This window comes from Camelus bactrianus, chromosome 5, assembly GCF_048773025.1.
Source record: "Camelus bactrianus isolate YW-2024 breed Bactrian camel chromosome 5, ASM4877302v1, whole genome shotgun sequence".
Taxonomy (NCBI): Eukaryota; Metazoa; Chordata; class Mammalia; order Artiodactyla; family Camelidae; genus Camelus; species Camelus bactrianus.
Window position 1 is genome coordinate 78,556,220 of NC_133543.1, and position 15,858 is coordinate 78,572,077.

Sequence of the window (15,858 nt, forward strand, 5' to 3'; positions counted from 1 at the left end):
CTCACAGAGAAAAAAATGTGACAATGAGTGTGTATATGTCCATGAATGACTGAAAAATTGTGCTGAACACTGGAATTTGACACAACATTGTAAAATGATTATAAATCAATAAAAAATGTTTAAAAAAACCCAGATGAGTGAATATAAAATGGAATGCTACTCAGCCATGAAAAAGAATGAAATTCTAGCATTTGCAACAACATGGATAGTACTGGAGGGTATTACGCTTAGTGAAATAAGGCAGGCAGAGAAAGCCAAATACTGTATGTTATCACTTATATGTGGAGTCTAAAAAATAAACAAATGAGTATAACTACACAGAAACAGACTCACGGGTATAGAGAATAAACTAGTGTTTACCAATGGGGAGAGTGAAGGAGGTAGGGGCAAGACAAGGGTAGGGGATTAAGGGATACAAACTAAATATATATAAAATAAATAAGCAACAAGGGTATATTGTACAGTACAGGGAAATATAGCCATTTCTTTGTAATAACTTAGAGTATAACCTATAAAAGTTGGGTCATTATGTTATACACCTAAAACTAAAATAATATTATAACTCAACTATAGCTCAAAAAAAAATTCACATAAAGGTGAAAAAAAAGGAATTTTGATGTTTTATGACATTTTGAAAGTCTGGAAAGAAAAAAAAAAACAAATTTGTCTTTGAGAAATGCATTTGCTGAGAACATATTAGGAAAGTCTCTGCTTTTCCTAGGCAGAAAAAAGTTAACAATGAAATGTTCTAAGACCTCCATTTTTATTTCCCCTATTCAATAAATATCCACTCAGTCCCAAACATCAATCCCTGTCAATCCCAACCATGTGTCAGGTGTACTGTGATGGAGATCCGAAGACAGTAAATCATGATACTTACGGTGTGTATTTTCCAGTGAGGGACACAGACAGTAATGACAAACACAATACCATTGTGAATGTGCAGCTGTAGAGGTTCGTACCAGATACCATTAGAACATGGAGGAGGGAGTGAGCAAATCCACAGCTGGGGAGAAAGGGATTCCCAAAGGATCTTGAATAGGAGATACTTAAAGTGGGTCTTGAAGAAAGGGAAGAGGTTGGTTAGAGAAGTAGGGGCAAGAAAGAAGCAGAACATGGAAATGCCTGAATGCGACAGTAGCTGCCAAATTCTAAGAGCAGGAAGCAGCTTGGTGTGTCTAGTGTAGAGCATGTGTGTCTGTGTCTGTGTGTGTTTGGTGTGGGGTGGCAGAGATGTGGGGATTTGTTTGAGATGAATCTAGGAAGCAATGCTGAGTTTGTTCTTAATCTGTTCCATTTACTGTGTAGTAATTTACTTTAAAATACTTTAGAAATTTTGTATTAAACTATATGATATATTTAAACATAAGTTAATTTTTATGTGTACCCTAGATGTAGCCAGGTGTAGTAAATTTGCATTTGAAGAATCCAAATCATGAATTCACACTTAAAAATTTGTTCCCTAAACATTTCAAGTGATTTTCTAAAACTCCATCTTAAGGTTTTGTTAACTGGCATAGGGGATGTTAGAAATAAGGTAAGGTGGTTGCCTAGAAAGATGACACCAGACCTATGAACCTTTTCTGAATAAGGAGGAGGAATCCAGCGGGCAGTGCTATGAGCATTATTGGTTCTGACTGCCTTTTTTCCAGAGGATGTTGTCACTTGTCCAGTCGGAAGGTTAGATGATTCTGCCATCAGAGTGTCGGGTCCACTCACAATGAACTTGCCATGTGAGATGCCTGACCTAACTCTTAACTGGCGGAGGCTGCTGATATTTATTAAAAGAACATGTCAATTGCTGTATTTGTCAATTGCCTAATTGCTTTAGATCAGTTTGTGACAGTCTGGTCAGCAGTGGAGAACAACTGGAGATGATCAAAGCATGCCACGAGCACTGTCAGTGTTCTAGGAAGATGGCTCTGGGGGAAAGGAAGTGTGGTGGGCTGGAAAGTGAGACTCCATTAGATTCTAAGTTGCTGTATCCCTGTTACAGTGTGTTTTGTTTGTTTCTCTTCTTCCTCCTATAGATTTTTAAACTACTCAGATTCTGGCAATATCCCTGTGGGGTAGTATATCAGGATAGAGTAGGGATGGAAAGCTAGATAGGGGAATGTTGAAAAAGCTCTTTGCATGTTTATGATATGTCTACCGCTGCTTCCTCCAGGTGCTTAATGGAGTGAGGGGAAAAGGAGAGCAGGAGAGAGGACAGGGTCTTGTTGTTTTGTTTTGTTTGTACGTCCATCATATCTCCTTAGTGTTTATGGATTGTGGGCAACTTGAGAATAGGATGTTGAAATAATAAGCTCCTAAACTTTGATTCATCTAGTCTTTGGTTAAAAATATAAAAAAACTATTGTCACAATGGGGTTCGAAAGGCTTGGGAAGGAAAAAATCAGGTACTTTGCATTTTCAGTGTACTGATTTGGATAAGCCTTGGAGAACATTTGAATTCCAGCAATTTCTGGAGCACAAGGAACTAACAGATTGAACAGGTGGAAAAAGGTTTTATTTACGTTGGTACAGACTCTGCTCTTGTAATATTTGTTTAAAAAAGAAAGAAGTTTCTCTTTAGTTATATATTTAATATTAATTACATTGGGCTGTTTGTTCAAAGAGAAGACAAAGTTCCTTATATCTTCTCCCTGGAATGTAATCATCTACTGGTTACATTTAGTCAAATTGTATTTGTTGTAGGATATGAAATTATTTCATTTAAATTGTAAATGAACTATGCTAATCAAATTCATCACTATATAAATTGTGTGGGCTCTTCTGACATATGGGAAAATCTCAGAGTCCTGTGTCTGTTTTTCCTTGCTAGTTGTGTATGAATGTCTAACTTTAAAAATATTAAAACCATTGGGGGGGTTGGATATGGCTCAGCGGTAGAGTGCATGCTTAGCATGCATGAAGTCCTGGGTTCAATCACCAGTACCTCCATTAAAAATAATAATAAAGAAATAAAATTAAAAAATTAAACCATGACTCTTATATAATGTGTAATGAGCAAGGTAAAAGATACAGTCAATGAGGGACCCAAGATGATAGCACAAGTTCAAAGATAAATATGAAAAACTGATATGTAAAAAAAGAACGCCAGAATAAGATTACATAGTTAGCCCCAGAAAACCAAAAACCAAAAATTAAAACAAAACTGATGAATGTCCTACAGGACAAAAACAAAAAAACAAAAAAACAAAAAAACAAAAAAACAAAAAAACAACCCTGAAACCTTTGGGGTTATCTTTTCAACTATATGGAAATCATTTGCAATTTGTCAATGTTCTACAAGTAAACATCTGTATTAGTTTCCTATTGCTGCTGTAACAAATCACCACAAACTTGATATCTTAAAATAACACATACTAAAAAACCCCCACAGATTTATTATCTTACAGTTTTGGAGTCATATGTCCAAAGTGGGTCACACTGGGCTAAAATCAAAGGGTCAGCAGAGCTATGTTCCTTCTGGAGATGATAGGGGCGAATACATTTCATTGCCTTTTCCAGCTTCTAGAGACTGCCTATCTCAAGACCCAGAGTGTGATCCCAATAAATGGTAGATACATAAAGCTACATTTCCCTAGAACAGTACTGTCCAATGTGAGTTTCCAGGATGATGAATGTGGTCTCTTCTGTGCTGTTCAATATCGTACCCACCAGCCACACATGGTTACTGAGTACTTGAAAGGGGGCTTGGGCAACTAGGGAACTGATTTTCACATTTAATTAATTAAAATTAAAATCTAAATAGCCACATGTGGCTTGTGGCCACCATATTGGAACATTACAATTACTAGAACATTACATTACTCTTTAATGGGTTTATTAATACTGGAGTATGACCTTGAAACATCCCACAGTATTTTCCCCTCTTATTTCCAAGTTTTGGAACATTTTTCTTAACATGTGAAAGTAACATAGTGACTCCAACAGATTAAAATCCGATAACAATGTAGGTTTCTTTGTCAAAGAACTATGGTTTCTTTCTTTTTACCTTCCTTAGATCTTCTGGCTCATGAGTATCTGAGGTGCACAGTGTAGGTTTCACAGATACTTTCTGTCTGAATAGGGCATATTTGTTTGCCCTTCCTTAGCCAAACATGTGTAAGTATCAGTTTGAGATAGACTCTGTGGTAAAGAAGGAGTAAAAGACACTCCCTGCCACCAGTCAGTGGGGACATAGTCTAGAAAGGCAGGATGCACACGTAGACAGATCGATGGTGAGAGAAAGAAGAACCAGGCACAGTAGGGCGTGAAGGAGGAAGGGGCACTTTCACCCCACACTGCATCTGTTAGTCTCAACAAGGAGGCTTATCGGCATAGTGGGTTGAATAATAATTGCCCCAAATTCATGTCAGCCTGGAACCTCAGAATGGGACTTTATTTGGGAACAGGGTCTTTGCAGACAAAATTAGTTCAGATGAGGTCATACTGGATTAGCATGGTTCCAAATCCAGTGATTGCTATTTTTATAAGAGAAAGGAGAGAGGGATTTGGACACAGACACACAGGGAAGAAGGCCATATGATGATGGAGGCGGAGACTGGAGTGATGCAGCTACAAGCCACGGAATGCCAGGAGCCTCCAAAGAGGCAAGGAAGGATTCGTCCCTGGAACCCATGGCCTTGCCAACACCTTGATTTCAGACTTCTAGCTTCCAGAACTGTGAGAGAATAAGTATTTAAGCCATTCAGTCTTGGTCACTTGTAACAGCAGCCCTAGGAGAGTAATACAAGTGGAAAAATACTCTGTAGCTCACAGAATCGAGGGCTGAGCTGAAGAAGCCAGCCTTCAGATGTGTAGGAACAGGGGCTCCTCTGAGGATCTCAGCCGCAGGGCCTGTGTGCTTTCCATGGCCCGGCCATCCAGGCAGTCTGCTCCAGGGCCTGTTAAGCTGGTGGACCTCACTCAAGAGTCTGACTCTTATCAGAGAGACTCTGACCCAGCTTGTCCTGTGCCTTTCCCAACAGCCCTCCTGGAACATATGGAGAGGAGGACAGGTGACTTCCCAAAGGAAAAGACCCCAGGCAGATAAAAACGACAGGTGACCACTATGCCAATGTTAGTGTGGTCCTTTTTGGAAGAAGGAACTGGCCTGTTGGCTGCTACTCTTTTACCCGGGAAGGGTGGGTGGTTACAGATGTTGAGAAGGATTATCCTGGCAGCTATGTGCAGAATGGTTTGGAGCAAGACAGTTGGTTGACGTCAAGCCAGCATGAAGTGAGGGGAGCTTGGGGGTGTGCGTCCTCAGCCAGTGGCTGTGCCAAGGAAAGCACACTCTCGTTTTGCACTTAGTGGTTTCTTAACGTTGACTCATTTAATGTTGACTCATTCAACGCCTTTATTTTCTGTCTCCAACTATTTCTACCCAAATTTATGGACTTCTTTTAGGCATCTTAAGAATCAGAAAGCATATCTTTTTTGCTACTGGTCTACCCAGTTATATGTGTCTGATCAAGTGTTAATTTTCACTGTTTCAGGGTTGGAGTGGGGAGCACATTGTTTTTCCTTTAATGAAAGAAAACCCACTCAGAGAACTCAGGCTCTGAAAGCAAGTGTACAAATGCCTCCTGTGCACCCAAGAGCCAGGGGGAGGAAAGAGGAGGGTCAACAAGACCCAGATGAGTGTTAACGGTTATAGTTCTTCACTGTGGTGGGCACGAGGGCTCTCTGATGTGGGGAAGGTGGAGGAATCACGTAGACAGAGAAGGGGGAGCAGCATCTCACTCAACGGGTCCAGCAGGAGTAGTAGGGACAGGAACCAGCTACTGGTCCTGCTGCCTTAGGCTTCCATTCACATCCTGACATTTGGCCTTTGTGTCCCATCCCTGTGCGGGGCCAGCTGAGAGGAGCTCTAATCTTGGTAAGGGTGGCTGAGCATTCTGGGACTGGCTATTCCTGAAGGAAAACAAAATGTAAAAAGTAGCTAATAAAAATGGTTACACTCTGTGCTTGTGTAAGAATCGGCTGGGTGGGGATGGTATGAGAGCAAGTCTTTACACTGTATACCGTTTCATATTTTTGAACACTGTGAATATATTCAAAATATTTAGTGTATTTTATCCTTTAACTATGCTTATAGAGCCCAAATAACTGGTTTTTAGTATGTAGCTTCAAATATATCTTTTTAAAAATGTATTTTATTCATATTCATACATTTAGATTTTAGTGCATCAACTCAGATGAATAATTTTTATTCAGAGTTCTCTATTCTTTTTGAAAAGATTCTATTTATTATATTATTTAATTTTTATTATTATTTTTGGTGTGGGGGGAGGTAATTAGGTTTGTTTATCTTTGAGGAGGTACTGGGGATGGAACCTAGGACCTTGTGCATGCTGAGCATGTGCTCTGCTACTTGAGCTACACCCTCTCTGCTCGGAGTCTTCTGTTCTTAACGCTTCATAGTTCTCAGCCATGACAAATGGAAAATAAATGCCCAGTAACCATCCTTAGCCCTAATAGACCAAAGTAGGAAAAAAAATACAAATTTTATTCACCATCATTTAAAATGATACAAATGATAAAACAAATTTCTCACAATCATATTAGATCACACAATTAAGGATTTTATTTTCAAGAGCCAAAACATTTTTTCTTGATTACTTTCAACTTATTTCACTCCGGCTCCTCCCACTAAGTTCCCCAGCACTTCTGCTCATATGGGCAAAAGTCTTGTGGCATTTTTGTCCTGCCCATGACCCTTCTGCTCATGTCTCCTTTCTCTTTGTGCTCCCGCCCCACTTCCTCCCTTGGAGTCCTGTGGCCCAGTGGAGCCACCAGTCAGCGGATGGGCCTGTGGACAGCTGTGTCCCAGTCCCTTCAATCAGACATGCTCATTGCCTCCCACGACCTTCAGCCTCCTCCAGGTTAGACTACATGCCTAATCGTTGCCCTCACTCACCGGTCCCCAAGTGCTCTCAGCTCAGCCTCACCTCCTTCATTTACCCCAGGAGTCCCTGCAGATGAAGGCTTGTTGAGCCTGGTCATGTGAATTCTGGCTGATAGAACATCATTTCCCCTCTGACTTTTAGGTCAAATAAGGCCTAATTCATATGCTACTTTCTCTTCCTCCGAAGACCTGTAAAACACAGATTAATGGAGTTTGATGGGTCCTGCAGGTTTGAAACTACAACCTAAAGGTGTGCATTTAGAATTCTTTTGCTCCGTATGACCCACTTCAGTATATGGCAAACTGAGCAATTATTTCTGAAACTGATACCAGATTTTCATAAACAAATTAAAAAAAATAATTTTCTTTTTTGGTGAGAATACATTGAAAATGTTTTTACATTACTTTCCCCCTCCAAATTCCAAAATAACGTTAACCACTTGAATAGCTGACTGACATGATGAAAATACTTCTTTGCTGTCAAAGGTACATAAAACACAGGTCCATAGCTACACCGCAGTAAAAACAAAACACAAAACTTTTAGAACCTTTGTGTTTCCTTACCTGTGGCCACCAAATCAAACACATCCCTGGGAAAAGTAATCACATGCTCACCTACTGAAAAGTGCCTTTCATTCTAGAATTGTGACCTGTATAACTAGTTCAGTTAGATTGGGTGGACACACAAAGGAAAAACTTGCTCTCTCACAGCAGTATTTACATGGCATCTTCAGAAACACACCAGCATTACACTCCTTGCTGTGAAAACTGCAGTATTTGGTGGCTTCCGGGCTAGAAAATCTAAGTTTATCATTTCTAAGTGATGATTCATCTTGTAATCAGACCCGAATAATGTCTCTAAATCTTGTGTAATATTTTTTCCCCCACAACAGTATAAGAATATCAGTTTGGAGTCTAGTTAGATTAACGAGCCATATTTTCACTTGTGAAAAACGGAAACACCTGGAAAAAAAAAGAGAGAATAATTATAAAAGTGTGCAAATCTCTCAAATTTTGCATGTGAAGAGAACAATAAATAGTTGAAAAATTGGATTATAAACTTTACAGGTTTGTTGTTTTATTGTTGGGGGCAGGTAATTGGGCTTACTTACTTATTTCTTTAATGGAGGTACTGGGAGTTGAACGCAGGTCCTTGTGCATGCTAGGCATGTACCCTACCACTGAGCCATACCCTCCTCATATAAGCTTTACAGCTTTGAATAAGTACATTAGGTAGTTCCTTATTCTCCCTTGGCCTCCATCTCTTCATTTATAAGATAAGAAGTTGGATGAGGTCAGAGGTTTTTACACATTTTTATCAGAGGTTTAAAATGTTACGGGGAACGCACACACATATATGATTTTAGTGTAAATTTAATAATGTCAATGTTCAACGCTTGCTTATGAAGCAAGTATATGAGAACAATCATGCTACTTTGTAAATAAGCCTACTTTTTTTTTCCCCCAACGGAGGTACTAGAGATTGAACCCAGGACCTTGTGTGTGCACTCTACCACTGAGCTATCCCCACCCCAGTCATGCTATTTTGAAGAGTGCAAAATATTGAAATTGCAGGTAAAGGATGAACGTCAAGACTCAGAATGCAAATTATATCTGCATTTAGTTTTAATTGTACAGCATGGAGAAAATTCTGACACATAGAAATAGTTGTAAATGGTAAAGTGGCAAGGGCTTTTTTTGTCTGTCTGTTTGTTTTACATTTGTCTTACAACCTGAGGTTGGTCTTTATTTTAAAGTCTATACAAAAACTTGACAACCCAGTTCATTCATTGGACTTGCCTTCATATCCACATTCAAGTTTAACACTTGGAAAGAGAGAGGCAGAGAGAGAGAATAAAGAACTCAGGCATCCTGCTCTCCATACCTGGGTGTAAGTTTTTAAATTACTACTTTATAATGATTTAAAATATAATTTTAAATGTTGCCTACTTTTACCTTTGTTGTTATTGTGAAAAGAGAAACAAAAATCTTATCAATTATTTAGTCTGATGTAGAAAAACTATCAATGAAAGCTCTCATCTGACAAAGCACAATGGATACATGTTAATACTTGTGGGTTTAGATATTTAATTGGAAAATCAGATTTTGATGAAAAAACATTATTTTTTTCTGAATCTATGATGTAGTTCTCTTGCGATTTCAGTTTTTCTAATGTTGTCCATTAAGTGTGCAGAGAGGCAAGAGTTTAATTTTCTAACAATAAAAGTATATGTATCTTTTTATCAGCATGTGTTTCCCAGGTAGTTTTGGCGGTCACTCCCAGAGCCTTCCGCACTTTGCATTTTGTGTTAAGCAGCAGTACAAAACTGTAGCAGTTGAACTCAATCAATACAGACCGGCAACTATTCCAAATAGCATGCATTGATTATAAATGCAGTAATCAATAGATTTTAATTTGGCGTTTTGCCCTCAAGTTATGATTCTCAAAAGAATCAGGGAGCAGGATCTTTAAAATATCTTAATCCACAGCATTCTCATTAAAAAAAAAAGAAGTATAATTGATTTACAACACGGAATTCTCATTTAAAATTTTATTTTAAAATAAAAAGAAAAACTGCTATGTTAGTAAAACACCCTGACTTTCTCTTATCAGCCTCCAAATTTATATGTAGTATTGAAGGGTTAAAATGTTGGATAAGACTTGAAAGGAAACTTGATTTACACACTTGTACAATCCTTAAGGTCCCGTAGAACACAGTTTGAAAGCCACTGGACTGCCTGATCTTGTCTTTTTGAGTAATTATTTTTCAGTGTATTGATCTTACCTTTTAGGAAATGACAGCAGTGTTACGCTATAGGGATAGACCAGGGTGTAAATGTCTTAGGGTCATCTCTTGGGATCTAAGAAAGCAAGCAAATCAAATACTTAATATCAAATTACTGTTGCAATATTTCACCAGAAAAATGACATTACATCTGTAGGTTTTGAAATTTTTTTCTGATGGGAGGAGATAGGGCTGTTCTGGGGAATGGGACTGTACCATTCCTTTCACGTGACAACTGTAAAATTTAGACAGTGGGTCAGGGTTGTGGTCTCTGCTACTGTAATGCAGCTAAGTAAGAGGGTGCATGGATTCATTACCTATCTTCTCTGCTTCTCAGATGTGAATCCCAAACAGAATTATAAACCCTGTGAAAATGTTTGGGAGCAGGGCAGGAAGGGGAAAATGGTACGCTGAGAGCTGTCTGGACCCTATGGACCCAGATTCCTCTGCAGGGATCTGAGAACACCTTTGATCATTGATCTGTGTACACATTTAGCCAAATGACTTACATGGTACGATGCCTTTTCTTGTTTAACCCTGGGCTCATTTCTCTATCCTGGGCTACAAGCCCCAAGAATTTGACTTGTTTGTCCTTCTTCCTTTTGGTCCTCAACTCCTGTCTCTGCTAAGAACTCTCCCTCTTAGGTTTGGCTGAAAATCAGACTATACCTTCCTCTTCTCCACTGTGTTCATGTTTTTGTTTGAAAAGTTGACTTTTAATTACAAAGGTGTTAAAAACGTAAACTGCCCATAAATAACGAAAAGTTATGAAGCTTCCAGAAAGCTTGTCTCCTAATATTTATTTCGCAAAAATACAAAAAGAAGACAAAAAACCAAAACCAAACACAAACACAGCCCAACTCCTAAGTTGTCAGGGTATCTTTCCAAGTTCTGTTTTTACTGTTTGCTCTTAATTTGCATTGAAATGCAAATGGAGGGCTAGTTTGCCCTCCTTCGGTGACTTCCCTTATTCTCTACCTAACCCTGCTTTGGGAGTTACTTGGCTGTCTTCCACCTGGGCTGGGTTGGTTGCGGGACAAAGCTCCTCAGTCTAGTCTGAAGTAGATTCAGGTCAATTCTTCTGCTGAAGGTGATGGGAATTTTTAGTCTCTTCCAAATCCTGTTTCCTATTCTTCTCACTGGATCTGGGTTCCTGGGGTTCCCTTCTGCTTTGGGATTCAGATCGATACTCATTCTCTTGCTATCCCAGCTTTCTTGGGTCTCACCGACTCTCTAGATCCTGGAGTGAGGACGTACTTTCTTTTCTGGTCTCAAAGATTCCAGCCCTAGAGCTTAAGCTGCTCTTCATTGGCCTTTGATGATCTTCCATTTAATTTCTCCCTTGTTTGGTACCATCACATCCCTCCCCTTCCTCCTCTTTCTCCCTGGTTGTTTCTTAATAGCTATAATTAAGGCCATACATTCGCTATGGCTGTCAAGACTGATTCTACTCTTAGTTACATCTTCTGAGCTCTATCTGGGCCCAGTCTCACCGGTTTCAAGGCCTAGTGTCAGTGGTAGTTACCGTCCACCCAGGATTGCTCATCGTCATCGTTGTGCAGTAAAGGATGAACTCAGGAGGCCTCCACTGTCCAAACCCTGCACCTTTCAAAGAAAGGTTTAGCCCTTATCCAGCTCCCGGGAGATACCACCAGGCCCCTGAATATCCTGCCTTCTAAGAGTGTCTATTTACCTGAGGCCTTGAGCCATGTGATATGGTTTGACCTCTGGAAGAGCTGGACATGGAGGAATTTAGGTCAGCTATGCAGGTGATCTACGCCTATATAACTGATCCCTAATAAAAATCCTGGACACCAAGGCTCAGGCGAGCTTCCCTGGTTGGCAGTTCTTTGTGTGTCTTCTCACACACTGCTGCTGGGAAAACTAGGCGCTGTCTGTGTGACTCTCCCCTGGACTTTGGGCTGTGTGCCTTTGCGCTGTGTGCCTTTGCCTTTGCTGATGTTACTCTGTATCCTTCCACTGCAGTAAGCCATGACCATGAGTATAACAGCTTCCTGAGTTCTGAGCCCGTCACTGAATCACTGAAGCTGAAGGTGGCCCTGGGGACTTCTGACTCAATCAGCATCGTCGTCATCAGTGTATATTGACCACTTACTGTATGTGACAACTGCTAAATGCTTTTCATGTCTCTCATTCAGACTTTATAACAGCACTGTAAAGTAACTAGAATTATTCTCTCCACAAGCCTCTCCCCCCATTTTATAGAGAAACTAAGTGATCAGAAAAGTCAAATGAATCATCAAAGGCTGGGATTCCAACCCAGGTCCCTTTGACTCCGGGATCATATCTTAACCTCGAAGCTAAAAAAAGTGCATCGTAACTCCCTTCCCTGACCCGATAAGAAGGCCGCCTTTTCCCCTTTCCCATTCTGCATCACTTGTTCCCTCTCTTAATCTGAGTGATGCCTCCAGCTTCTTTTTCAGATGTTATCCGTACCCCTCTCCTTCCTCTGCTTCTCCCAGCTAAAGGAGTAATCTTCAGAGACCAGGTAGGAGAGTTTTTAGGTAAAAAAATACAAATTCACTAACAGTAGCAAATAATCCTCTGTCACTAGTAGGAAAGACCACCGTGTGAAGCGTCACTAAATATTGTGGGGAACAGATCCCTGCATCCTGGAACAAGCACATTCAATGTGGAACCAGTTTCACAACAAAATCTCTTCCAAGACAATGTGAGAGGCAGGGAGGAGGAGATGTATCAGCAAACAATGAGCGACTGCACGCCTGTCTGAGTGTATGTGCATGTGTGCACCTGGGTGTATGTAGGTGCATGTGCATGTGTTCACGCATGAATGAGTGTGTGTACATCTCATGGGAGCAGGACCACAGGCTTGGCATTCTGAGGACGGCGCCGGGACAGCCTGCACTCTGAGTGTCTCTGGAGTTGTGCAGTCTGCGTCTGTGCTCCGGCTCACAGAACCCATGTGACGGAGGTGTGTTTGTGCTGCTGTCAGGCCCTGAGTCTGTGGCTCAGCTGTCAGCAGAACAGCCTGGAGACTGCGTGTTTCTTCATAGTGTTGGGGTAGGTTCCAAAACTATAAGGAAAAAGAACGCAGGCTTGTAGGACTGGCAGTACATCTCCCAGGGCTCAGGGACATGCAAGGCTGTGTGTGCACGCACAGGATACAGGGTTGGGGACTAGCATTTGGGCACAAACCAGCCAAGAGCAGCGCTGGGAGAGCAGGCTGCGCACAGCACGGGAATGCTCGTGTGCCTCTCCTCTTTCATCCGGCAGGAAGGGCTTCCTTCACTGCGCTAAACAGGTGGCACTTTCAATGCTGCCAGCTCTCAGTCTGTGCCTCCAGAAATGCAAAAGAAGCAGGGAAGGGAAATGAAACATGTGGATGTCAAGGCAGTGATGCAGAGGGGGGAAGAGTAGGTGGGAGGAGGCTGTTTTTGGAGTTTCAAAGTGGGGAAGGTCAAGGTCTTCAGAAACAAGACACTTACCAGCCTTACAGAATAACAAGGCAGGTCAGGCATGGCAATTTGGAATTGAGGACTGGTCTAGAATGAAAGGACTCCTTCCCATTAGGTTACTATAAAGTAAGGTCCCCGCCTAACACATGACACAGCCATTTGTTGTGGTTTTGAGGATTCCTTTTGAGTCAGCATTATAAGGCTGTTCCTAGAGGAGGAGGGTATAGCTCAGTGGGGGAGTGCATGCTTAGCATGTGTGAGGTCCTGGGTTCAATCCCCAGCACCTCTATTTAAAAAATAAATATTAGATAAATATAAATAAACCTAATTCCCTCTCTCCTCCGCAAAAAGCAAAGCTGCTCCTTGAAAGTGTGAGATGAGCTGAAATCTGCTTATAAACTTGTTTCTGAGCTGAGCTATCTGATTTTTCCAAGAAATGGAATCTGCTAACTGGCTTTACATGGCCTCCCACAATGGCAGCCCCTACCTACTACGTTTGTGTAGTCATTTTAATAAATACTTTTTGTTGCTAATGATAACGAGGTAACAAGTTTTCTGCATTTGTCCTAACGCCAAATTCTCCAAGGCAGTATTTTTCTACTTTTTAAGGCTGTGAAACCCTTCATGTCTTTGAATCCTAAAGATTTTTTTAATAAAGGAAGTCACTGTTTCTAAGGGAAAGTGCTAATTTGAAAGTGTTAATTAGGCATTTTCTGTATACGTTTAAAGGAAATTTCCTTTTTTTTTCCCCTTGTGGAATTTTAAATGACTATATAAAATACATTCTCCAAGAAATACATTTTTCTTTCTCCCATCACCAAAAATGAAATTTTGTATGGAAATAAGGTTTCTGGCCATAGCTGGTTGAGCCAGGCTGCTCTGTTGGGCTCAGATTGGGAACTATCACCAGCGACAGTGTTCTGATCAGGAATTAACCACTTGAGAAAGGGCCAAGGGATAAAAGCAACAATCTACAACCTGATCAAGGTAACCAAACTCACACAGGTAAACAACTTTTGATATGATTGTTCAAAGCAGAGAACTTTTTATAACCAAAATGCTCCAGCCTTCTTACTAATGCTTGCTTCTTGTTATGCTTAAAGCTTACTATCTGTGAAAAAGAGGCTTCGAAGTCTTAAGAGCTGTTTTTCCCCCCTTAGCAGTTCAACTTGATTTGATGTGAAAACTCTTTTTAAGCCTTTGGCAGAGGCATATTTTGAAAAAGATCATTAACAGTTATGGGTATTTGGTGAAGACCTTAACTGTAATATTTACAGAGGGACTTGTATTTATACCGTGTTTTTACATGCATTATTTTATTTAATTCCAAAGGAAATGCACTGAATGTTTGACCATCATTTCTGTTTAAGAAGCTGCTATAGACAAGTTGTTATTTAGCTGATGGTTGTAAGGTTATTAAAAGAGGAAGTTCTGGACTTTCCAGTGCTCATGTTCTGGTACACAGACTTTGTGACTGTTCCACCTTCTTACTTGTCAGAACAAATTGTCTTTTGACGACAGTATTCAAAGGCCAAAAACAGAGAATTAGTATCCATGTTCCTCAAAAAAAATTTTTTTTGCATTGTACAGTTTTGTATGCCAGTGTGAATCATTATATATTTCAATTAAAAAGAACCACGCTGTAGTTCAGTCAAATATAAGTAAATTCTAAGACAGGCTCACTTTTGCTCCAAGGTGCTTTAAAGAAACAGGTCTGTGTAAAATAACTATAACTCAATAAAAAAATGTTAAAAAAAAGAAAAGAAAAAGAAACAGGTCTGTGTGAGGACTGTGTGAACAAACTGTCATTTCTAAAGATCTGAAGAAGTGGACCTGAAGGAGGAATAATAAAATGACCACACTTAGGCTAACTAACTTTTGGCTTCATGCTTGCTGCTTGCTTTTAGAACGGTCAGCAAACCTGACTGGTCACTGCTCCCAGCCCCTAGCCCACTGTTAATGCTAAAGTTATTGAGTTTACTGTTTTTACTTTCCTCTGGCAATTAAAATTTATAATCATGTTTGGCTTCTGAGTCGTTCTCCAGGAAGGTCAAGGAAATGTAACCCTGCAAAACAGGCTAATTTGCCAAAAAGAGAAACATGCTGCTGGTGTTTGAGAAATGAAGACTGGAAAAGTTACAATTACCAGTCTCTGTAGAACTATTGCCTGAGGACGTCCTGAGGCCAAGATATCTTGTGACAAGAGAAGTGATTCTGTTGATTGTTGTTTTTGCTTAAGCTATGGCTATGTCATCACATCACCCTGCCCCATTCCCAAGGTGGTTTCACAGTTTTGAAGACACTAACCTGCTGGGAGTCCCCTTTGCCCAGCAAAGCAATAAAGCTGCCTCTTTTCTTCTAAGCTCTAAGACCTTGTCTCTGAATTATTTGGCTCTTCAGGGGTGAGGGTGGGGGTGCCGATCTTTCGGCAACAGAACTGGATTGTGATACTGCTGGGTAGAAAAGGACAATCCAGGTTTCAGCTGCTGATGTGAAGGTAAGTGGTGTGACCACAGATTTCTTTTGTCTCTCTGCCACAGAGAACAACTGTAGCCTTTCAGTTGCAAGTTTTGTTTTTATTTTCCTACCAGGGAGGCAAGATCAGAGACTTGCAGAGAAGGCCATTTTTGAGGGCTACTTAGTCCCAGGCTACTTTGAACCTCCTGAAACTGCCACCAGGGCCTTTGCATTAGCTCTTCTCTGCCTCGAATACACTGTTCTCAGCTTTATGCTTGCT

The 15,858-nt window shown here is 40.5% G+C and overlaps 1 protein-coding gene across 1 annotated transcript in view; it reads right to left on the bottom strand.

Annotated features, from left to right (window-relative positions):
- Positions 1 to 6,260: 6,260 nt before the first annotated feature.
- Positions 6,261 to 15,858, bottom strand: part of LOC105082310 (aldehyde oxidase 2) — a 48,656-nt gene continuing 39,058 nt past the window's right edge. The window contains exons 23-24 of the mRNA XM_074364190.1: positions 9,685 to 9,760; positions 6,261 to 7,861 (exon numbers count right to left, since the gene is read on the bottom strand). Of these exons, the coding sequence (XP_074220291.1) occupies positions 9,707 to 9,760 (54 nt within the window). The 3' untranslated portion in view covers positions 6,261 to 7,861; positions 9,685 to 9,706. The remainder of the gene's footprint in view (positions 7,862 to 9,684; positions 9,761 to 15,858) is intronic.